We start from the raw sequence: 25,574 nt of genomic DNA, 5'->3' as shown, positions 1-25,574 counted from the left end.
ATTAATACTATATTCTGCCATTGTATTTGACCTACCAAAATGAACCGCCTCACACTTATCTGGGTTGAACTCCATCTGCCACTTCTTAGCCCAGTTTTGCATCCTATCAATGTCCCGCTGTAACCTCTGATAGCCCTCCACACTATCCATAATCATAGTCATACTTTATTGATCCCGGGGGAAATTGGTTTTTGTTACAGTTGCACTATAAATAATAAATAGTAATATAGCCATAAATAACACACATCAAAGTTGCTGGTGAACGCAGCAGGCCAGGCAGCATCTCTAGGAAGAGGTACAGTCGACGTTTCAGGCCGAGTCCTGAAGAAGGGTCTCGGCCTGAAATGTCGACTGTACCTCTTCCTAGAGATGCTGCCTGGCCTGCTGCGTTCACCAGCAACTTTGATGTGTGTTGCTTGAATTTCCAGCATCTGCGGTATTCCTGTTTGCGTTTTTAGAACCATAAATAGTTAAATAGTAATATGTAAATTATGAAATAAGTCCAGGACCAGCCTATTGGCTCAGGGTATCCACAACACCCCCAACCTTTGTGTCAACAGCAAATTTACTGATCCATCTCTCCACTTCCTCATCCAGGTCATTTATAAAAATCATGAAGAGAAGGGGTCCCAGAACAGATCCCTGAAGCACACCACTGGTCACTGACCTCCATGCAGAATATGACACGTCTACAACCACTCTTTGCCTTCTGTGGGCAAGCCAGTTCTAGATCCACAAAGTATGGTCCCCTTGGATCCCATGCCCTCTTTACTTTCACAACAAGCCTTGCATGGGGTACCTTATCAAATGACTTGCTGAAATCTATATACACTACATCTACTGCTCTACCTTCATCAACATGTTTAGTTACATCTTCAAAAAAATTCAATCGGGCTCGTAAGGCACGACCTGCCTTTGACAAAGCCATGCTGACTATCCCTATACTGTATATCCTTCATCAAATGTTTCCATTTATTATACAGTATGCAACCTGAAATAATTGTCTTTGCAGACATCCATGAAAAACAGAAGAACCCCAAAAGAATGATTGATAGAAAAACGTTAGAACCCCAAAGTCCCCCCTCCCCTGCGCAAGCATCAACGCAAAACCCTCCCACCCACCGTCCATTTCAGCAAAAAGCGTCAGGGCTCCCCACCCACCAAGCAACAGCAATGCACCCAAAGGGAGACCATGATATGTAGTCAACAAAGACTGTTGTTTACTCGACAGTTTGACATCCCACAGGCTCTCTCACTAACAAGGCACAAAGAGATATTGCCCATTTTCACAGCAAAAGGGGGGACTGACAGTCGTTGTTATGATATTAAACTGTGGCATGTTGATTTTTCCATATATTGCCACAGCAGAATCCTGATGTCCCATCTCCTGTAACACCTGAAGTCAGCAACACCAGCCTGAAATCGGTCATCCGCAGGGCCACATCCTGGAGGTGCTGTATCCAAGCTGCGCCTGGAGAATGTCAGAAAACAGTCGGCTGATGAGCTCCAGGAATGGGAACTCATCTGCTGTAAAAAAATAAATAACTGCAGTTTGAGTGCCACCTGCAGATCGGGACCTCAATAGGACCATCTAAGAGAAAATGACTATTATCTCTCAGCCACCTTCTGAGCTTTCGGCACAAATGTCATTGTTCTGCCCTCTCTACTTCCATTTCCTGGGGAGTGGTAGGTTGGGCCACCGTTTATGACAGAGTTAGGTTTTCAACTGCACACATTCTGTGGCTACAAGGATCAATATTCTACAGCTAGTGATCTTAGAAATTGACTCTCCGAGCTTTCTGCTGCCTGTAAGGGGCACATGAATAGTGTGATAAAATATTCTTGACTTGCCTGGATTTGTACATTGGCAGCACAAGTATTGACACCACAGATGGTTGATTGCACCCTTCCCCCATCAACTACTTCATACCTTTAATTCTTGCAAGCAGCACACTGTGGCTGCAGTGTTTCTTATTTCCAGGCTTTATTGCAGCAATTAGTCAAAAATCTTGGCAGTGCTTCCAAAATGCTAGGTAAATTTATGCAGGTGTGGATTACGGCTGATGCTGGATGAAGTTAGGGTGGAAAGCTCCTTGCTCATGTTGTCAGTCTGTCAGCTAAAAGCAGGGATGAGGACAGGACGTGTCTGTGTGACACTCTCTCGCGCTCTACACCCACCCAGTCTCACTCGGGAAGAGGCTATGCAGCACCCACACCAGGCCCACTAGACTCAAAAACAGTTACTTCCCTCAAACCGTCAGGCTGATCAACACCTCCACTTACCACCACTATATACACATCACCTAGAATCACTTTATGTACATACAGTCAGTCCATGTATATGTTAGTTGTACATTGCATTTTATAGGATTGTTTTTATATTTATTGTGTTTTTTATTGTGTTGTGTATGTTTATTGCTGTATCAAATCTGGAGTAACAATCTTGAATCAGGGTGATTAGTCTCCTAGTGATAGAGTAAAAGAAGCAACAGTTTGATCCAGTGTCCTCTCAGGGCATAGTGAATGATAATGCCAGTAATTAGCTTTAAAGCAGGTCTCATCTTTCATGAGCTCTATTTGTTCTGTAGGTCGCCAGTTAAGAGTGCACTTGCAAAGAGCCAAAAACTGGAGAGTGAACCTCAGCATGTGCCGGAGATGGAAGATCAGGTGACAGTGCCTGAGCGTACAGTGACCCTACCTTCTTCTCTCAGTCATCTGCTCGGCACAGTGGCTGTTAATGCTGAAGAAAAATTTCGGGTACTTGACCAACGAGACAAATTAATGAGACAAGGTAACAGGGCATTGCTTGTTGGCTTAAAGTAAAATTGTCCAGAAGTTAGACCATGAATCCTCCACTTCTCTTTGTTTCACATATCCTATTTCCTCCTTCCTTTTCTTCATTTCTGTGGCTTGTCTACTCACTCTCTCATCTCTCTTACTTGTTGCATTGTCCTACAAATGTGATTTGTTGCCAATATGATATTTGCATTTTTTATGTTCCCTTTTTGTGCAATATCTCTGAATGTTTTTATTTAGAGATTCAGGACATTAACAGGCCCTTCTGGTCCAACGAGCTCCCGCCATCCAATTATACCCATGTGACCAACCCATTACATCTTTGGAACGTAGGAGGAAGCTGGAGCCCTCGTAGGGAACCCACGCAGATACAAGGAGAATGTCCAAACTCCTTACAGTGTTGGGAATTGAGCCCTTGTCATCAGCGCTGTAGAAGTGTTATGCTAACCACTACACTGTAGTGCTGCCTCCAGATGAGAGAACCAAATTCTGATCTCGATAGCAGCAAAAGTACCCATGCCCTTTTCTTAGTACCCATGCCCTTTTCTTAGTACCATTGAAGAAATTGTGGAAGTAAGGGTACTTTGGAGGAAAGGATGGCCATTCTCCCAGGTTTGTTGTGGAGGGTTTGAGCTGCTACAGCAAATGCTGGTGACTGAAATTGTTATGGGTGGTGCCTTTTATTTGAACCATTGTTATGCACACCTGAGTTATATGGGGAACATTAAGGCTTTATGTATATTTCAGACATCAGCGCCAAACTAGAGAGATGTTGTCAAGATGTTCTGCTGGTACAGATAAGAAATGATGTGTTGGTATTGGAGAGGTCCAGAGAAGGTTCACGACCATGATCTGGAAATGAAAGGGTTAACATACGAGGAGCATTTGATGGCTCTGGGCCTGTACTTGCTGGGGTTTAGAAGAATGGGGGGGTGGGGAGAATCGAATTGAAACCCATTGAATATTAAAAGGCCTAGATAGAGTAGACATGAAGAAGATGTCTCCAATAGTGAAGGAATGTAGGACCAGAGGCATAGCCTCAGGGAAAAAAGGATGTCCCTTTGAAACAGAGATGAGGAATTTCTTTAGCCAGAGGGTGCTGAATCTGTGGATTTTGTTGCCATAAACAACTATGGAGGCAAAATATTGGGTATATTTAAATTGGACCTTTGTTAGGTTCTTGATTCGTAAGGGCGTTGAAGGTTACAGGGAAAAGGCAGGAGACAGGTTGAGAAGGATAATAAATCAGCCAGAATTGAATGACGGAGCAAACTCAATGGGCTGAATGGCCTAATTCTGTTCCAGTGTCTTGTGTTTTATTTTCCAACTAACGGAAGTCACTGCTTGAGTATCCTATCTTTCTGTAAAGGTTTCCGTCCTTTCTAGCAGTATTCCCATCTTCAGTGAACTAACTATGCAAATGCAGACGACATGGCTGAGGCATATAAAAACACCATCGGCAAGGAGTGCTGACTAGATCCTTCATGGCTTCTTCCAGAGAGCACCACCTTAATGAAAACCAACCTTCAGGTTATTTAGTTAATTTCAAGTTACCAAAAAATGGCTACATGTGGTAGATATAGCACAGGTTATGGGTTGAAAGCTGAAAACTTGTGCTTCTGAAAGTTGTACCTCCAATTAAATTTGGCTACAATACTCTCAGCCAGCTTGCAACAAAGGATTACCTGAGCTGTTTTCTCTCTTTAAAAAAAAGCAGAACAAATATAATTTGGACAATCACTGCCTTTTCAGGCAGCTGTTAAGTCTTCATAAAAGAAATGTAGGGTGCTTTCTAGTGCCAGAGGAATGGAGGTCGTGGAGCTGCAGCTTCACCGTTCAAGTGATTTGGGTTCAGTCCTGACTTCTGATGCTGTCAGTGTGCAGTTTGCACAGCCTTCCTGTAACTGCATGAATTTCTCTCCATGATTCAAATATATTCAAGCTGCTGGGTTAGTTGACCCTTCTATATGTCTCCTAGTATGCAGTCAAGTCATAGAATCTGGGGGTTTGTTGGGATTTGATGGGAAGGTGTGAACAGGGAACAGGAAACTGGCAGAGGCAACGTGGTGTACTTCTGCTTCAGCTTTTATTGTTTCATTTGCTTATTTCAGTCCCAGAGTAACGTACAAGGCCCACTGATCTTTCATTGCCTAATCAATAATCTTGCCCTCATTTTAAGGACTGAAGTAGGAATGTTTGTTAATAATGCAGCCCTCCATGTCCCCTAAATGCAGCAAAGGCAACAAAGTTTTTCCTGTATTTGCAGAGTTTGTCTTTTGCATATTGGTTGCTGGTCTGTCTTTGTGTGTAGTTTTTAACTGATTGTATTGTATTTCATTGTTCTACTGTGACTGCCTGCAAGAAAATGAATCTCGAGGTACTGTATGGTGACTTGTACGTACTTTGGTAATAAATTTACTTTGAAGACTTCAATTGAAGTCACATGGGTTGGTAAGTGACAGGTAGTATTGGTACCACACATAGTAAGCAATGGCTCTCACCAACAGGAGAGTGTATTCCCATCATCTCCCTTGGGTATTTAACCTCATTGCTGTTGTGGAATGCCCCCACCATCGATGTCCAAGAGGTCACTAACAGAAATTTAACTTGGTCGGCAACATGAACTCTGGTCAAGAGTGCAGTTATTCTATCTTGATTATCTGCCCTTTCCACCAACTACAAAGCCCAAAGCAGTATTCTCTCTCCTTGATGGAATGAGTCCACTTCCAATGCTCAAAAAGCAGTTGTCCAGACAAGGCAGTCTGTGTAAGCACAAGAGACTGCAGTAAGATACAGCAAGGGTTGGAGTTGGGATTAGGCCTTTAGTCAGAGGAGGACAGTACGTTGGAGGGTTCAAGTAAGGTGGAAAGAGGAGGAGGAGTGAGGTGAGGGTAAGGGTGTAGAGTATGGTGTGAGTGACCAGGGTGGGTAGAAAGCAGTGGTGGAAAGTAAAGATCGTGCAGGATTTGGAACTGGGATAAGGTAGTCTGTATGACTGGCGCCACATCCACCATCTTAGTTGTCTTCTCTTTCCATTATTGATACACCATGGCTGCAAGATATGGTGTTTGCAGATATGCAGCAACAAAACACCATGACTTCTTCAGCTGTATCTCCTAGTGTATACCTGCAATCTTTCATCCTGATTGAAGGACCAGGTTATCACCAGTACCTGTGAGTTCCTCGTTACGTTCCATTCCTCATTAACTTGCCTCACTGATCTGTTTTTTTTTGGCTGTCTCCAACAGCATTGCAGAAGTACGTGGACTGCAGGAGCTCAAAAAGTAATTGGGGATAGGCAGTCTTTCCACAATCCAAAGGAAAACTTTAAGGAAAAATGGCTTTTTAAGTTGCATCAGATGTGGATCAAAGAATGTTGAAGGAAGATTTGTGTTGTCTTTTGGGGACTGCTGTCCTTCGAGTGAGGCATAAAACAAGATGATTTGATTACCTGCACTTCGATACTCTATTGAAATGCATCACTACATTTCTCTACAGCCCGAGTGAAAAGAACTGAGCTGGAAAAAGCTAAAGCTGTGGTGGGGACCTGTATGGACATGTGCCCAGAGAAAGAGCGTTACATGAGGGAGACAAGATTCCAGCTCAGTCCTTTCGAGGTCATACCTGGCACTGACAAGGTCAGTATTAAACTTCCCATTTGATTAGTCCGTGTACACATGGTTCATTTTGGAGTTTGTTGGTTTGGATAATCTTTGTTTTTTTTTTAAACACCAATTGGCTACTAATTTTGTCCTAATTTAAAAACTGTCTGGAAGTTAGCATCAGTTCATCTCATCTTTTAACAGGGTTTCAGAGTCACAAAACTCTTGTTAAAGTTTTCTTTTGTTACAGGCGATTTAAACTTCATGAAAGCAGATAGTGATACTTATTTTGCTGTAGTCATAACTGATTGCCTTTCCAGAGGTTCATTTTGGATATTTTGGCTACTATATTGATGAAATAATTTGCTATGTGATGTGCTGAGTGTTTTCAGCTTTTATTTTAGACTTTCAGCATCTGGCTTTTTGTTTGTTTCTCAACTGACCATAAAGTATTTTATCACTTCAAGAAATGCACGCTGATTCATGTCGTCCAAGGTGTATTATCAGTTGATAATGAGCTGATCGTAATATTAGTTTTGTAGAGTCAACTCAGTGTTCATTTCAAATTGGGGTTCTTGTAGAAGTAGGAGGTTGGTACAACATCAAAGAGAAACATAATTAAATTTTATAATTGTTATGTGTAACTATAGGCCATAAGAGATGGAAGCAAAATTAGGCCATTTAGCCCATTGAGACTGCTCCGCCATTCCATCTTGCTGACCTATTATTCCTCTCAACCCTATTCTCCTACCTTCTCCCATAACCTTTTATGCCTTTAATAATCAAGAACCTATCAATCTCCACTTTAAACACACTGAATGACTTAGCCTCACAGCTGTCTCTGGCAATGAATTCCACAGATTCACCACTCACTGGCTAAAGAAATTCCTCCTGTGCTGTGATCTAAAAGGATGTCCTTGTATTCTGAGGCTGTGCCCTCTGTGGGTCGACTCTCCGACTATAGGAACCATCCTCTCCGTGTCCACTCTATCTAGGCCTTTCAATATTTGATAGATTTTAATGAGTTCCCCTCCCCCCTCCATACTTCTGAATTCCAGCAAGTACACACCCAAAACCATCGTACACTCTGATAACCTAGCTCCCCAGTACTTGGGTAGAACTGGACCTGCAACTTATCTGGATAGTTGGATGTTATTCCTATAAATAACCAAACACTTGTTTCACTTTCAAAGTTGCTGGTGAACACAGCAGGCCAAGCAGCATCTCTAGGAAGAGGTACAGTTGACGTTTCCGGCCAAGACCCTTCGTCAGGACAGGTCTCGGCCCGAAACGTCGACTGTGCCTCTTCCTAGAGATGCTGCCTGGCCTGCTGCGTTCACCAGCAACTTTGATGTGTGTTGCTTGAATTTTCAGCATCTGCAGAATTCCTCATGTTTACTTGTTTCACTTTTTATATGTTAAACAGTGCTATAACAAAATTTCCAATGAGCCCTGTGAGTTTAAAGGGAACAGGAAGTTACGAGTGTTCCTGATCTCTGGTGTTCCGAACCCTAACATTGGTTCTGGCTGTACACCCAGCCTACAGTCTGGATCCATGACGATTAAGCCAGATGCTGAACAATGGGATGCCCAGTATCAGTTTCACTGAACATGTGTAACATTAGGTATAATTGCTACTGCATAAAGAAATAACTTTTCTCAACTAAAATTAAGTTTAGGCGCCATATTGGCACAGCAGTTAAGTTTCCGTACTAACAATCCAGTTTGAAAATCCCACCTTGTCACTGTGGAATTTAAATTCAGTTACTAATCTCTAATTTGGGAGACAAGAATCCTTAGACTCAGTAAGTACAGAAACACCCTTCTGGCTCCCCAGTACTTTTCAGGAAGGGAATTCTGCTTGGTCTGATCAGTAAGTGTTTCCAGGTTGAAAAATGTGGTAAACTCTTAAAACATCTTCTGTAGTGATCTAGCAAGCCACTTAGTATTACTGTTAACTGCCATGTCTGAACTAGAGGGAGAATAAAATTGGCCAGATCATCCAGAATCACCCTAGGTGCTGTCAGCCGTGCAGCATCCTTCTTGCAAACATCTGGAGGTCTGGCCCAAAACTGGAAAAATTGTCCTACAGACTATTAAGTAAAAGCCTGGCATGGTACTCACAAAAACATACCTTCAAGGTAACATGGTAGACACAGTCTGTTTGATCTCCAAATGCTAGTATCTGTAGTCTTTTGTGTCTGCAGCTCAAAATTGAGCTTCCACAAGGTGCTATATTCAAACAGCACCACAATCCAATCACCTGGAATATCACACACTTTACTAGTGATCAACCCTGTTCAAGAGCAGAGTCACAGAGAAATACAACACAGAAATGACCCCTTCATTCACCTTGTCCGTGCAAATCCCATTTACCAGCACTTGCTCCATTACTTTTTATGCTTTGGTGAATGAAGTGATCATGTGATACTTAAATCTTGTGAAAATATCTGCTTCCAACGCCCACTTATGCAGTGTGTTCCAGATTCCAACCATTTCTGGGTAAAAACAGAAAATCTTGTTTAGGTACCCTATAAATTTCTTACCCCCTACCCAAAACTAATGTTCAGACGGTTCTGCCAGGATCACAGAAGGGAGACAAGACTGTGGATTCTGGAATATGGAACGACATTGAAACTGCTGGTGGAACTCAGTGGGTTGAGTAGCATCTGGGAATGTGGGGCAGTGGGAGTGATAAGGATTACAAAAGGAATTGTTAGGAGCAGCATCGGTATAGCTGGTAAAACTAATACAGAACTACATGCAAATACAGCATGCAATAACCAGACCAGCACTCTCAACCTGTAGATCAGGTCGAAGGTCTGTAGGCTACCTGCATTTTCGTCATGAACGCTGGTGGACAATTTAACATCTAACAGGATATGATGCTACCTTCCTTGAGGATAGTGATGGCCAAAATGTGAGTGCTAGCATTGAATCGTGTTCAACCAGAAGTGGTGAATAGATTATCCATCTTGGTCCCACCATCACAGAAGTCACATTACAGTTCAGGGTGTTGGATCTCGGAATTCAATTCTGGCATCCTTTGTAAGAACTTTCTGTGTCCTTCCTGTGAGCATGTGAGTTTCGTCAGGATGTTCTGAATTCCTCCCACAGTCTAAAGACCTACCAGTTAATAGGTTAATTGGTTATTGTAAATTTTTCTGTGACTAGGTTGGGGTTAAAATAGGTGGGTTACTGGGCAGTACAGCTCGAAGGGCCAGAGGGCCTGTTCCATGTTGTATCTCTAAATAAATATAACATTTGGCCACACACATCAAAGTTGCTGGTGAACGCAGCAGGCCAGGCAGCATCTCTAGGAAGAGGTACAGTCGACGTTTCAGGCCGAGACCCTTCGTCAGGACTCCTGTCCTTCGTCTTTGATGTGTGTTGCTTGAATTTCCAGCATCTGCAGAATTCCTGTTGATAACATTTGGCCAAATCGATTCACTCCACATGATATCGAGAAATATCTGAGAACACTGAATGCAGCAAAGACTGTGGGACCAGATAACATTTTGCGTGTAGGATCTGTGATCCATGCTGAAGAACTAACTTGGCCTCTAGCTGCATTGTTTCAGTGTAGATTCTATATTGACAGTGTTGGAAATAACCCACGTTATGTCTTGTGTGGAGAAACTGAGGTTATTCACTTTGAAGTACAACACAACAATAAATCTTTATTTAAATAGGAAGAGGCATCAAAAAGTTGCAGTATAGGGGAATATGGGAGTCCTAGTTCACAAACGCAAAGGGGTTGCTTGCAGGTATAAAGCAGGATTAGGACGGCTGATGGAACTTTGGTCTTGTTCTTTATTACTGGGGATATTGAGCAAGCTGTGTCTATCCTCGTTTGAGTTTAGGAACATAGGAGGTGACCCTATTGAAATATGTATGACCTTGAGAGAGATTGACAAGGTGAGTGCTAAGAGGTTATTCTCTGGTGTTGAGGTTGAAACAGGAGGCATAGTTTCATTATAAAGAGTAACATCATTTAAGAATGAGTGAGGAGGAAGATCTGCTGATGGTGCTGACTTTGGAATTATGTACCCTGGAGAATTGGGGAGATGGTTAGTGAATGTATAAAGTGTGAGTGTTTACTTGAATTGCAGCTTGAATCAAGGAGTATGGGGAGAGGGTGGGGAATTGTTAGCATGGGGGTAAAAGAGTGGGAAATTAACAACATTTGATTTCAGAGTGGTGTAAAAGACTCACAGGCTGATTAGCCTATTCAGGTTTCTATCTTTTATGCTCTGATATGTTGCATTTTCCGTTGTTGTTAAGTCAGGCTTTTGTTTCAGCAGTCTAATTAAAAGGATCCATGGGTTTTGTTTCTGGATTTTCAGTATCCCTTGTTAGTTATGGATCTAAAGGGTTGTACAATAATTAGTCTGCATCCCAAAATCACAGGATTAGCTGTTTTAACATGGCAACAATCCAGGTTACACAGCAAATTTTACAATGTAATATTGAATTTGCCTGCTTCATGTTGTAAACTATCAGACTCCAACACTGTCAAGAGTTCTGAAGACTCGTTTGTTTAATGCTAATTGATATGTTTGTTGCATCACAGGTTAACCATGAAGCTGCAATCAAGGAGTATAGCAGGTCATCAGCAGACCAGGAAGAACCTTTACCTCATGAACTTCGCCCTGCCTCTGTGTTGAAATTCACAATGGATTACTTAGTGAGTCGGATCATGGATCTGGGTGAAGGCAATTACCGGGACTGGTATGACTTTGTGTGGAACCGAACTCGTGGAGTGAGAAAGGTGAGTTAATAATGCGAGTATGTGTGGACTTAGTCATAAGTAAAACAGGAGGGAAACAGGCCTTACAGCCCGACTCGTCCCTCGTCCATGCTGACCAAGATGCCCATCTAAGCTAGTTCCATTTTCTCACGTTTGGCATTCCAATTGGTAGTATTGCTGTTAGTATAACATTCCACTTTTTGGTTTTGTATCATTGCTGTTCTGATGCTGGAGGACCTCAACAGTTCAGGAATAAACAGCCAACGCTTTGGGCCGTGACCCTTTGTAGGATAACCTAATTGGTGGAAGTGTACATAGTTCACAACCACCGACATTGAGTTGGGATTTCACTTCAAGAGGCTGGTCTGACACGATGACTTAATTAAGTAAAGGGTTTTTAGCTGGTCTCACTGAACTCCCGTCAAAGAGGTGATTTAAACTCCAGAGGAGACACACCACAGCACTCACCTGGCTTCACCTATCACCTGTCAGCTTGTACTCCTTCCCTGCTCCTCCCCTTATTCACCCTTCCTATCCAGTGCTAACGAAGGGTGTTGGCCAAAAACTTCGACTTTTTATTTATTTCCATAGATGCGACCTGACATGCATTTTGTGTGTGTTACTCTAGATTTCCAGCATCTGCAGAATCTCTTGTCTTTATCATAGCTGCTGTGCCTGACAAACTTGTGTCCCAAGAGTAACCCCACGTGAGAGCTCATTTCAAATTACCAAACATAATGAAAAATTAGAGAGACGAAGCTCAACTTGGAAAGTCTTTTTTATAGTCTGACAGCATAGTATCCTTGATGTGACTAGGACTTTAGTACAGTAATTTATCGGCAGCTGAGAGAAAAGGCACATGTAGTGTCAGACTTGTACAGCACGGGAATAGGCCCTTTGGTTCGGCTCACTCATACCCACCAAGATATTTATCTAGTTATTCCCTTCTGCTTGCATTTGGTCTATATCCCTCCAAACATTTCTTATCTAAGTACCTATCCAAACTGGTGTGTTGTAATTGTTCCTGCTTCCACCACCTCCCTCGGAAAACTGAACTCCAAGATCACTTTTAAATCTTTACCCTGTAATCTTAAACCTGTGCCCTTTATTTTAAACAACACACACACACAATGCTGGTGGAACGCAGCAGGCCAGGCAGTATCTATAGGAAGAAGTACAGTCGACGTTTCGGGTCGAGACCCTTCGTCAGGACTAATGGAAAAAAGAGCGATAGTAAGAGATTTGAAAGTGGGAGGGGGAGAGGGAGACCTGAAATGATAGGAGAAGACAGGAGGGGGAGGGATGAAACCAAGAGCTGGGAAGTTGATTGGCAAAAGGGATACAAGGCTGGAGAAGGGGGAGTATCATGGGACAGAAGGCCTTAGAAGAAAGAAAGGGGGAGGGGAGCACCAGAGGAAGATGGAGAACAGGCAAGGAGTGTTTGTGAGAGGGAAAGAGACGACCCGAAACGTCGACTGTACTTCTTCCTATAGATGTTGCCTGGCCTGCTGCGTTCAGCATTTTGTGTGTGTTGCTTGAATTTCCAGCATTTGCAGATTTTCTCGTGTTTGCCCTTTAGTTTAGACCTTCCTACCCTGTATACCTTTATTCATTTGTAAAGTTTGATGTGCCTTCCTATTGATGCAGTTTTTTTTTTCTGACAGGATATTACACAACAACACCTATGTGATAAGATGACAGTGGCACTAATCGAGAAGTGTACACGATTTCACATCCACTGCAGTCATCATCTCTGCGAGGAGCCAATGTCTTCCTATGATGCGAAGATCAATGATGAAAACCTGACCAAGTGTTTGCAAAGCCTGAAAGAAATGTACCAGGATTTATCCACCAAGGAAACCTACTGTGAGAATGAGGCAGAATTCCGGGGCTACCATGTTCTGCTTAATCTCAATGAGGGAGATATTCTCCGGTGAGCAGGAGATGTTTATTTTCAATGTGCTTGCTGCATAGTGGAATGATAGCATCATGTGGTACAGTTATGGCATTTGGCCCATCAGGTAAGTAATTCACTCAGTCCCAGTCCTCAGCTCCTTCTCTTAAGCTGTACACATTAGTTTCTCTTGTCTCTATCTAAATCCACTTTCAAAGCTTTTAGTACACTTGTTTTCAGAACTCTGAAAGGATTAAACTCCAGATTATGGCAGATGTTTTTCCTTGTTTTGCTTTGTGCCTCCAGCAGAGGGGACTTCTCTCTACGCAGAGTAAGAATGGCAATAAAATAGTATGATTAAAGGTCTTTAATGAGTAATGTTAGTATCATTGCACAATGTGCAACTTAGTGTGGAAATGACAGACTAGGCCCACCGAGATGAAAATGTGCGCACTTGAAAGCTTGCGTTAAAAAGACAACCCTCCGCGGGTAGAACACCCAATGGACTCACAGTGCTATCCAACGGCCACATACTTATTTTCCACATTCTTACGATTGATCTGTTACGGTACATTCTCTGACCTTTCTGAAATCTTGTGTCCCCTCTCAACTTTATTTTTGTTTTGAACAAAGCAGAGCTCTAGTCCCACATTACAGCTGAAGTTCCTCAATTCCTTGAGCTATTCCAGTAAATATTTTCTGCAACATCTCTCTCTCGCTCTCTCTCTGATCTTCATATCCTTTCTGAATTGCGATGACCAGAATTGGCTGCATTTGTGGCCTTCAGTCAGACCATACTTGTCGCCATGTTTGCTCATTCCACCTCAGATTATTGCTTCTAATTTCCCACCACTGAAATGAGACTGGTCTGCAATTAATGAACTCATCATTGCATTTTTTTGTTTGAGCGAAAAATTAACATTTGCACAAAGATGTCTAAGTGTTGGAAATTGCTTTAAATACCCTCATAAACTTAAAGCTTCTGCGGATGCTGGAAGTCCAAAAAGTCCTAATGAAGGGTCTCAGCTGGAATTGTCAGCTCTTTATTCCCTCTCCATAGATACTGCCTGACTTGCTGAGTCTCTCCAGCATTTTATATGTTATGCTTTAAATACTCAGTAGTGTGACATGAAATTGTAGAGAGTTCTGGTAACCTTTTTATAAATACTCACCACATGTTGCTGGACCTGCAGACTATTTATAGTCTTTCCTGCCTTGCAGCATTTGCAGTTTCCTTGTCTTTGTGTAGCAAAGATGAGTAAAAGAAGAATGGATGAAGATTTCAATAAAATGAGTTAGGATGGGTGTGGAATTTGGCACTGTTGCAGAGATAGTTTGTCTTGGTAACAGAGCTGGTTATTTGTTTTGGTTGTCAAATTCAACAAATAACAACTTGACTACCCTGCACAGCAACATGCAGAACACAAAATACTCTCCAGATGCTGCAGAGCTCTGTGTGCAGTATATGAAGCACTTGGTCTCCTACCCTGCATCCTTTCAAAAATCATGCCATAAAAATTACCAAAATGAGAATTTGTTTTATTATCAGTCACTTAGATCAGTGGTTCCCAACCACCTGGCCGCGTACCGGTACCAGGCCATGAGGAAACGATACGATTTGGCGAAATGAAACGATATGAGTCAGCTGCACCTTTCCTCATTCCCTGCCACGCACTGTTGAACTTGAACACCACCCCCCCCCACCAACCCCCTGTCGGCCGGTCCTTAAGAATATTGTCAATATTAAACCGGTCCGCGGTTCAAAAAAGGTTGGGGACCCCTGACTTAGATGATGTGAAGTTTGTTGTGTTATGACAGCAGTACAGTTCAAAGACATCAAATTATTCTGAATTACTAAGTGAATAATGCAAAACAATAAGGAATAATGAGGCAAACACGAGAAAATCTGCAGATGCTGGAATTTCAAACAACACACATAAAAGTTGCTGGTGAACGCAGCAGGCCAAGCAGCATCTCTAGGAAGAGGTACAGTCGACGTTTCGGGCCGAGACCCTTCGTCAGGACTAACTGAAATAAGAGCTAGTAAGAGATTTGAACCACTTTCAAATCTCTTACTAGCTCTTCTTTCAGTTAGTCCTGACGAAGGGTCTCGGCCCGAAACGTCGACTGTACCTCTTCCTAGAGATGCTGCCTGGCCTGCTGCGTTCACCAGCAACTCTTAGGAATAATGAGGTATTGTTCTGGGTTTGTGGACTGTTCAGAAAACTGATGGTGGAGGGGAAGAAGCTATTTCTGATTCATTGAGTATGCGTCTTTGGGCTGCTGCCCCTTGATTGTAGTGATGAGAGGAGCGCATGTCCCAGATGGTGACGATCCTTAGTAATGGCTGCCATCCTCTTGAGGCACCAACTCTTGAAAATGTGGTGGGAAGAGTTGTGCCCGTGGTGGAGCTGGTTGCGTCTACAACCCTCTGCAGCCTTTTGCAATCCTGTGCATTGGAGCCTTCAAACCAAGCTGTGATGCAACCTGTAAGAATGCTCTCCACCATACCTCAAAAAGGATTTCTGAGGAATCTTTAGTGATGCACCGAATCTCATCAAACTCCAAATAAGGAATTTAAAGGGAGATCCTCCATTTAGCAGCAGGTTCTTTTTTTTTTAAAAAAAAGGAGCAAATCCCACTGTAAAATAGATATTCATTTTCCTTCTGGGCGTTATTGAGGCAAACATTAGCACTGCCTTGAGAGACAGAGATCTGCTGCCTCATCTGGCTTGTTTATTCTTTACTGTAGGGAAATCCAGCAGTTCCGTCCAGTCATCCGCAACTCTCCAGAGGTGAAGTTGGCAGTGCAGGCATTTGCAGCTCTAAACAGCAACAACTATGTGAGGTTTTTCAAACTGGTCAGGGCAGCTTCCTACCTGAATGCCTGCATACTGCATCGCTACTTCAAACAGGTATGGCCTTTCACCTAGTAAGCTGTGAAATAGGCAATCCTAATGTCTGCCAGAGCAACTGTTTATGAAAGAATCTATGCATGTATCTTTTCATTTATTAGTCTTGTGGTTTGCTATTTTTTTTGTTGACTTTTTTTCCCTTAAGCTTTGCCTCAGCACAACCATAATGAGATATTTATTCCTTTTAGAAGGGTCTTGGCCGGAAATGTTGACCGTTTATTCATTTCCATAGATGCTGCCCAATCTGATGAGTTCCTCCAGCGTGATTTAAGAAATTAACATAGTGTGTTTCAGCTTTTAAGGAATCCTTCAATAAGGTTAGAGCAAGGTTGTTAAATAAAATTAGACTGTATAGCATTGACTGAGAATGGACTGAGAATTGCCTAATAGACAGAAAATGGAGACTGGAAATAAATGGATGCTTTTCATTTCAAGGAGCTGCAGGGATTAGTGCTGGGCCCCCAGCAGTTCACCATCTATATCAAGTGTAATGTACTCAGTCATGGAAAAAAATAAAGTTGGTCCCTGAGATAAGACCCTAAACTGAGTGAAGGCAGATTGCAATGGTGTAAGCAGAGGACCTGGCGGAAGCAGCTGCTCGGGGGAAAACAACATCTGCTTAAGTGGGAGGTGTTTAAAAGTGAAATAGAATTCAGTCGGTGTGCTCTGTAAGGGTATGTATCAAAGATGGTAAGTTTAGTTAACCTTAGTTAACAAAGAATATTGAAGGTTTGATTCGGGAAAGAAGGGAGCATATTTCAGGTAAAGTGTTGTAATGTTCTTAATGACCCAAAGCAAGTTTCATTTTCTGCTTTGCTGCAATGTCAGGTCAGATCCTAGCTCTGGATTTGGGCTGCCTGCATATTTCCTTTATCTTTCATGCTCCCTCATTTCTATATGATCGATGTTAATTGTGGCTGCCAATAGTATACAACAGTTCCACACACAGTTTTGAGCATAGTTTGCTGAAAGCCAAGGCTCAGAATGATTGATCAGTTGCAAGACTGAGGTTGATAGATTTAAGGTATTAAAAGATTTTTGAATAAATGTGGATTGGAGACGTGCAGGAAGAAACTGACTCTCTGGCCCACCATTCTTGTACCAGCTGTTGGATACCCATGTTGTGAGATTCAGCCCTTGAGCTTCCATACCTTTCTTTAGCCAGAGGATGGTGAATCTCTGGAATTTGCTGCCACAGCCAGCTGTGAAGCCCAGGTCATTGGGTATATTTAAGACTTAGGTTCTCGATTATAGGAAGGAGGCAGAAGAATCGGGTTGAGAGGGTTATGGATCCATCATGATTAAATGCAGAGCAGATTCGACGGGCCTAACGGCCTAATTCTGCTCCTATTTCTTATGGTCTTGTAACTTGGGGTGTTTCAAATGGTTAGCTAAATGAATTATGTGAGAAAACCTGCCTCCTTCACCCTCTTGGGCATTGCAGTACAGATTTCAGCCATGAAATATCTCTAAACCTTCAACCGCTGATATTAACCTAAACCTAGGGCAGAAAAAGGGGAGGAGGGGTGGCATTACTGGTCAGGGATACTATTACAGCTACAGAAAGGGTAGGTAATGTAGCAGGATCCTCTTTTGAGTCAGTATGGGTGGAAGTCAGGAACAGGAAGGGAGGAGTTCCTCTATGGGGGGCATTCTATAGGCCCCCTGGTAGCAGCAGAGATACAGAGGAGCAGATTGGGAGGCAGATTTTGGAAAGGTGCAAAAATAACAGGGTTGTTATCATGGGTGACTTTAACTTCCCTAATATCGATCGACACCTGATTAGTTCCAAGGGTTTAGATGGGGCAGAGTTTAAGTGTGTCCAGGACGGATTCCTGTCACAGTATGTTGCTTGTTCGTCCATCATTGACGTTGATGAGGACCTCGACACCATTATGATGGTGTCGAGACTAGCGTGTGATTTGGATTTAAGTGAGGGAGAGTTGAGCAGCATCAGCCTCACTCTCTCTTCCCAATTCCCATCTGGATCCAGTGGCAAGACAGAGTCTAGACGGCTGGAGATAGGACGAGGCGCAGTGGATGACCAGGACGTCTTCTGTGTCTTGTCCTGCTCTACACGTTCCACGACGCTTGCAGAGACCACCTTCTTGACCGTTGGACCTTCCATTGGTCTCATCCGTTCAATCCGCCGGAGTCTGTCTTCACATGCTGGGATAGACAACTCCTTATCTCACCGAGGGTTTGAAACCCGTCAGCTACCCTCACCTGGTTTAGCCGGCTTGTCGAAACCGTTGCCCGTGGTGTGGCAGCTGTCGCATGCAAACAGCTATGGGGAGCCGCAGGTGAGAGCTGAGTGCCAGGTGGGGACCAAAGGTGGACTAACCGCCTTGAAGAGGACGCGACATGTTCCCCCACCAGAGGTGCTACCCCTCCCTGACACCCCATACACAGTATGTAGACAGGCCAACTAGGGGGAATGCCATACTAGATCTAGTACTAGATAACGAACCGGTCAGGTCACAGATCTCTCAGTGGGTGAGCATCTGGGGGACAGTGCCCACCGCTCCCCGGCCTTAAGCATTATCATGGAAAAGGATAGAATCAGAGAGGACAGGAAAATTTTTAATTGGGCAGGGGCAAATTATGAGGCTATAAGGCTAAAACTTGCGGGTGTGAATTGGGATGATGTTTTTGCAGGGAAATGTACAATGGACATGTGGTTGATGTTTAGAGATCTCTTGCAGGATATTAGGGATAAATTTGTCCCGGTGAGGAAGATAAAGAATGGTAGGGTGAAGGAACCATGGGTGACAAGTGAGGTGGAAAATCTAGTCAGGTGGAAGAAGGCAGCATACATGAGCTTTAGGAAGCAGGGATCAAATGGGTCTATTGAGGAATATAGGGAAGCAAGAAAGGAGCTTAAGAAGGGGCTGAGAAGAGCAAGAAGGGGGCATGAGAAGGCCTTGGCGAGTAGGGTAAAGGAAAACCCCAAGGCATTCTTCAATTATGTGAAGAAAAAAAGGATGACAGGAGTGAAGGTAGGACCGATTGGAGATAAAGGTGGGAAGATGTGCCTGGAGGTTGTGGAAGTGGGTGAGGTCCTCAATGAATACTTCTCTTTGGTATTCACCAATGAGAGGGAACTTGATGATGGTGAGGACAACATGAGTGAGGTTGATGTTCTGGAGCATGTTGATATTAAGGGAGAGGAGGTGTTGGAGTTGTTAAAATACATTAGGACGGATAAGTCCCCGGGGCCTGACGGAATATTCCCCAGGCTGCTCCACGAGGCGAGGGAAGAGATTGCTGAGCCTCTGGCTAGGATCTTTCTGTCCTCGTCCACAGGAATGGTACCGGAGGATTGGAGGGAGGCGAATGTTGTCCCCTTGTTCAAAAAAGGTAGTAGGGATAGTCCGGGTAATTATAGACCAGTGAGCCTTACGTCTGTGGTGGGAAAGCTGTTGGAAAAGATTCTTAGGGATAAGATCTCTGGGCATTTAGAGAATCATGGTCTGATCAGGGACAGTCAGCATGGCTTTGTGAAGGGCAGATCGTGTCTAACAAGCCTGATAGAGTTCTTTGAGGAGGTGACCAGGCATATAGATGAGGGTCGTGCAGTGGATGTGATCTATATGGATTTTAGTAAGGCATTTGACAAGGTTCCACATGGTAGGCTTATTCAGAAAGTCAGAAAACATGGGATCCAGGGAAGTTTAGCCAGGTGGATTCAGAATTGGCTTGCCTGCAGAAGGCAGAGGGTCATGGCGAAGGGAGTACATTCAGATTGGAGGATTGTGACTAGTGGTGTCCCACAAGGATCTGTTCTGGGACCTCTACTTTTCGTGATTTTTATTAACGACCTGGATGTTGGGGTAGAAGGGTGAGTTGGCAAGTTTGCAGACGACACAAAGGTTGGTGGTGTTGTAGATAGTGTAGAGGATTGTCAAAGATTGCAGAGAGACATTGATAGGATGCAGAAGTGGCAGATGGAGTTCAACCCGGAGAAGTGTGAGGTGGTACACTTTGGAAGGACAAACTCCAAGGCAGAGTACAAAGTAAATGGCAGGATACTTGGTAGTGTGGAGGAGCAGAGGGATCTGGGGATACATGTCCATAGATCCCTGAAAGTTGCCTCAGAGGTAGATAGGGTAGTTAAGAAAGCTTATGGGGTGTTAGCTTTCAGAAGTCGAGGGATAGAGTTTAAGAGTCGCGATGTAATGATGCAGCTCTATAAAACTCTGGTTAGGCCACACTTGGAGTACTGTGTCCAGTTCTGGTTGCCTCACTATAGGAAGTGTTGGAAAGAGTACAGAGATTTACCAGGATGCTGCCTGGTTTAGAGAGTATGCATTATGATCAGAGATTAAGGGAGATAGGGCTTTACTCTTTGGAGAGAAGGAGGATGAGAGGAGACATGATAGAGGTATATAAGACAATAAGAGGAATAGATAGAGTGGATAGCCAGCGCCTCTTCCCCAGGGTACCACTGCTCAATACAAGAGGACATGGCTTTAAGGTAAGGGGTGGGAAGTTCAGAGAGTGGTTGGTGCGTGGAATGCACTGCCTGAGTCAGTGGTGGAGGCAGATACACTAGTGAAGTTTAAGAGACTACTAGACAGGTATATGGAGGAATTTAAGGTGGGGCTTATATGGGAGGCAGGGTTTGAGGGTCGGCACAACATTGTGGGCCGAAGGGCCTGTACTGTGCTGTACTGTTCTATGTTCTATTATGGATACCCTTCTGAGCAAAGCTTCTTACTAGTCACATTCAATGACCCTCATAATACTGTATTTCCTACCCCTCCCTCCTCAGCTGCCTCCTCCAAGGGATACAGACACAGCCTGTCTAATTTCTGATAATTAACATCACTCCATACTAGGCAACATCCTGGTGGATTTCTTCTGCACCCTCTTTAGTTTGTTGAATTAAACTTTGGATCGATCTTGCTCTACTAGCAAGATAGACAAGAGAAACTCTTCTGTATCTCTGTTCCTTCATCGGTCTGCTGCGGTAAGGAGCAAGAGGTGATACTGTGGACGAGGCAAGTGTCACTTCTCAGTAAAGCACCAGGATTGTCATCTGTGATTTCCTGCTGCATGTTACCGAACTGCTGAGGTCACATATGTGAGAGTTACTCAGGCATTCATCCACAGTGTGTGACTCTCGATGTTTTATTGCAGGTTCGTCGTGAGGCTCTCAAAACTTTGAATTTTGCTCTGACAGTGAGCTCTCAGCGTGCCACCATGTTTCCGATGGATACCCTTGTTAGAATGCTGCTGTTTAAAGACTATGGAGAGGCGGCAGAATTTGCCAAGGTCTATGGGCTGAGTGTGAGCGATGGGTAAGTTTCAGAAGGAACTGGGGCATTTCATCTGTCCTTATTTCCAGTTTCCAACCAGCTGCGTTTCAGCAATGTTATCTACAACAGCAGAATATGCAGCAGCTACCCATTTGTTTCCCATGATCTTCTAAATGTTTTTTTGCGTGTTGGCTGCTGATCTATTGAATCATTTTGGAGAAGTTAAACGGTGATTGCATTTAAATGCCTAAATAGTGATTCATCCTACATCACCCTTTGGTCTATCACATCACTTCCTTTCATTAGAACATAGAACATTCAGCACAGTACAAGTCCTTTCACCCATGATTTCCTGTTGACTTTTAACCTACTCTGAGATCAATCTTATTCTTCCCTCCTTCATAACCCTCCATTTCTCTATTATCCATATGCCTATCAAAGAGTTTCTTAAAGGTCCCTAATGTATCTGCCTCTATCACCATTCCTGGCAGGGCATTCCATGCACCTACCATTTTTTGTGTAAAGAACTTGCCTCTGACATACTCCCCATATTTCCTCTATCACTTTAAAACTATGTAACTGATGATCATTGTCTTTTGATGACTCTTAAGTTATACCACCACCCTGGCATGGCATTCCATGCATCTATCACTCTGTATTTAAAAAAAAACCTCTGACTTTCCCATTATATTTTTATCTCCAAAAGTCTAAAATTATGCCCTCTAGTATTAGCCATTTCTGCCCTGGGTCACTGGCTATGCGCTCTATCTATGCCTCTTATCATCTTGTACACCTCAGGTCACCTCTTGTCCACCTTCACTCCAAATGAAAAAAGCCCGAGCTCACTCAACCTGTTTTCATAAGACGTGATTTCTAATCCAGGTAGCATCCTGGTAAATCTCCTGTGCACCCTCTCTAAAGCTTCCACATCCTGGTAACCAAAACTGAACATGGTATTCTAGGTGTGGTTTAAGCAGGATTTTATAGAGCTGCAGCATTACCTGGCTGCTCTTGAACTCAATCCCCTGAATAATGAAGGCCAAAGTATCATACCTTCTTAAGAAATCTACCAATTTGCATAACAACTTTGAGGGATCTGTATATAGTATGTGGCCACTGAGATCCTTCTACTCCTCCACAGTGCCAAGAACCCTGCCATAAATCCTATATTTTGCCTGCAAATTCAACTTTCCAAAATGAATTACTTCACACTTTTATAGGTTGAACTTCATCTGCCATGTCTCAGCCCAGCTCTTCATCCTGTTAATGTACCGCTGCAGCCTACATCAACCATCTACACCAAGGGTTCCCAATCTTTCTTTATGCCATGGACAATACCATTAAGCAACAGCTCCATGGACCCAGGTTGGGAACTCCTGCTCTACACTTTCCACAACTGCACCAACTTTTGTGACATCTTACTAACCCATCCTTACACTTCCTCATCCAAACCGTTTTATGAAAATCACAAAAAGCATGGGCCCCAAAACAGATCCCTGCTGAAAATCATTGGTCACCACTCCAGGCAGAATACAATATATCTACTACCACTCTCTGCCTAATATGGGCTAGCCAATTATGCACCCACATAGCCAGATTTCCCAGGATCCAATGGTTCCAGACTTTCTGAATGAGCCTACTATGGGGAACCTTTTCAGATGCCTGACTAAAATCTATATCTACTGTTCAACTTTCATCAATCTGCTTTGTCACGTCCTCAAAGAATTCAATCAGACTCAAGAGGCATGACTTGCCTCTCACAAGGCTGTCTTGGCTCAGTACAATGGAAGTTTCAGCAGTGCCTTCGCCTTGCCGTTCTTTACACTTCTGCTGTGCTCAATGCTGGAAAGCTTAACTCTTATCCAGTTTCCATCCTGAAGTCTTCAAGTGGTCTTGTTTTACCTTGCATACTTTGCTTTTGGATATTTGGGCCAAACCAATATTATTTGTTTTACATGAGTCTCTACAACCTTTTGAAATCCTGACCACCAACTGGGTTCTCTTGAATTCCACATTCAATTCATTTTTTTAATGGTTCATATATCAGGTCTCACCACAGGTAATATTATTTCTCTGCATCTACCTGATAGCGGGTCACTTTTCAGTTGGCTTTGTTCTTGAGTGAATTCTGGTGCCATACTGGTAACACTTCCTTGCACCTTCTCCAGGGCTGAACATTCAGCTTTCTATGTGTGGTATCATTAGGGCCCCCTTTAAAGTCATGGCTCTGCTTTACAGTGTTTGCACAGTATTAAATCCTTGTATGTTTGCTTATTCATACTTGACTGTGTTAACTTGTGTCACTATTTATGGTGATCTATACCCTTGGGAACACTTGTTCTCCTATTTCATTTAGCCCCAAGAATTGTATTACCTTGCACTTGAGGGCATTGAAATCTATCTGTCATTTAATTTCTGAATGTTTATTGCTATTATGTATATTGTGCCAGTTGTTTCTGCTGGGAATTTCACTGTCCTTTTAAAGACAATTCCCATAATTTGAAATATTTCCAACAAGCCCACATCTTTAATGTTGTAAATGAGCAAAATGACCCCAGTGCTGTTACAGAAAATGCTACTCATATGACATGCTCTGGGCCTTCCTGTTTCTGAATTGACAGATTTATTGTACAATCAGATTTTTTTTATTACTCTGCAAAACGCTCTTAATTCACTTTAAGAAGTCAACAGCAGCAATTTTAGTGAATCCAGTAAATTTAAACTGAGCGCTAGTACTGAGACCCTGGCAAGTGGTCACACAGCGAGGGAATTGGGGCCCCGTCAACTGTTTGGTGGGTTGGAGGAGTGTGCAGGAAGTGCAGACCTATGAGTAAAAGGGCAGTGTGGCTAGCATGGCCCCTATGAGATGGAAGAAGTCAGGGGGACCAATGTCTGGGTAAGTGCTGAATTATTGAGACTTAACAAATGGCTGGATGACAGGTTATCTTGAGTTTTCTTGTATCAAGTGACATATTACTACTCAGCGCCTAGCTTTACAACCCTGACCTTTTCAGTCATCTCTAACATTTCTAGTAGGAATCAAGACATTCCTATTCTGAATCTTCTTTACTCTGGATTATCAGTTCAAGGACGTGATAGAAACATAGAAAACCTACAGCACAATATAGGCCCTTCGGCCCACAAAGCTGTGCCGAACACGTCCTTACCTTAGAACTGACCTAGGGTTACCCATAGCCCTCTATTTTTCTCAGCTCACGTACCTGCCCAGGAGACTCTTAAAAGACCCTACCGTATTCGTCTCAACCACTGTCGCTGGCAGCCCATTCCACACACTCACCACTCTGTGTTTTAGAAAAAACACAACTTACCCCTGACATCTCCTCTGTACCTAATTCCAAGCACCTTAAACCTGTGCCCTTTTGTGCTAGCCATTTCAGCCCTGGGAAAAAGCCTCTGACGATCTACATGATCAAAGCCTCTCATCATCTTATACACCTCTTATCAGGTCACCTCTCATACTCCATCGCTCCAAGGAAAAAAGGCCGAGTTCACTCAACCTATTCTCATAAGGATGCTCCCCAATCCAGGCAACATCCTTGTAAATCTCCTCTGCACCCTTTCTATGGTTTCCACGTCCTTCCTGTAGTGAGGTGACCAGAACTAAGCACAGTACTAAGGTCTGACCAGGGTCCTATATAGCTGTAGCATTACCTCTCGGTTCCTAAACGCATTTCCACAATTGATGAAGGCCAATGCACCGTATGCCTTCTTTAACCACAGAGTCATCCTGCACAGCAGCTTTGAGTGTCCTATAGACTTGGACCCCAAGATCCCTCTGATCCTCCACACTGCCAAGAGTTTTACCATTAATACTATATTCTGTCATCATATTTGACCTACCAAAATGAACCACCTCACACTTATCTGGGTTGAACTCCATCTACCACTTCTCAGCTCAGTTTTGCATCCTATCAATGTCCCGCTGTAACGTCTGGCAGCCCTCCACACTATCCACAACACTCCCAACCGTTGTGTCATCAGCAAATTTACTAACCCATCTCTCCACTTCCTCATTCAGGTCATGTATAAAAATCATGAAGAGTAGGGGTCCCAGAACAAATCCCTAAGGCACACCATTGGTCACCTACCTCCATGCAGAGTATGACCCATCTACAACTACTCTTTGCCTTCTGTGGGCAAGCCAGTTCTGGATCCACAAAGCAATGTCCCATTGGATCCCATGCCTCCTTACTTTCTCAATAAACCTTGCATGGGGTATCTTGTCAGATGCCTTGCTGAAATCTATATATACTACATCTACTGCTCTACCTTCATCAATGTGTTTAGTCACATCCTCAATCAATCAAGCTCGCAAGGCATGGCCTGCCTTTCACA

General features: G+C 43.3%; 1 protein-coding gene across 2 annotated transcripts in view; it reads left to right on the top strand.

Annotated features, from left to right (window-relative positions):
- Positions 1 to 25,574, top strand: part of mcm3ap (minichromosome maintenance complex component 3 associated protein) — an 86,701-nt gene that overhangs the window by 10,759 nt on the left and 50,368 nt on the right. For both annotated transcript variants that reach the window (XM_063051525.1, XM_063051524.1), the window contains exons 5-10: positions 2,589 to 2,791; positions 6,295 to 6,434; positions 10,972 to 11,169; positions 12,813 to 13,081; positions 15,795 to 15,957; positions 21,100 to 21,260. In XM_063051525.1, the coding sequence (XP_062907595.1) occupies positions 2,589 to 2,791; positions 6,295 to 6,434; positions 10,972 to 11,169; positions 12,813 to 13,081; positions 15,795 to 15,957; positions 21,100 to 21,260 (1,134 nt within the window). The remainder of the gene's footprint in view (positions 1 to 2,588; positions 2,792 to 6,294; positions 6,435 to 10,971; positions 11,170 to 12,812; positions 13,082 to 15,794; positions 15,958 to 21,099; positions 21,261 to 25,574) is intronic.

Source organism: Mobula hypostoma, chromosome 6, assembly GCF_963921235.1.
Source record: "Mobula hypostoma chromosome 6, sMobHyp1.1, whole genome shotgun sequence".
Lineage (NCBI taxonomy): Eukaryota > Metazoa > Chordata > Chondrichthyes > Myliobatiformes > Myliobatidae > Mobula > Mobula hypostoma.
This window is presented reverse-complemented; position numbering and strand designations above follow the sequence as displayed.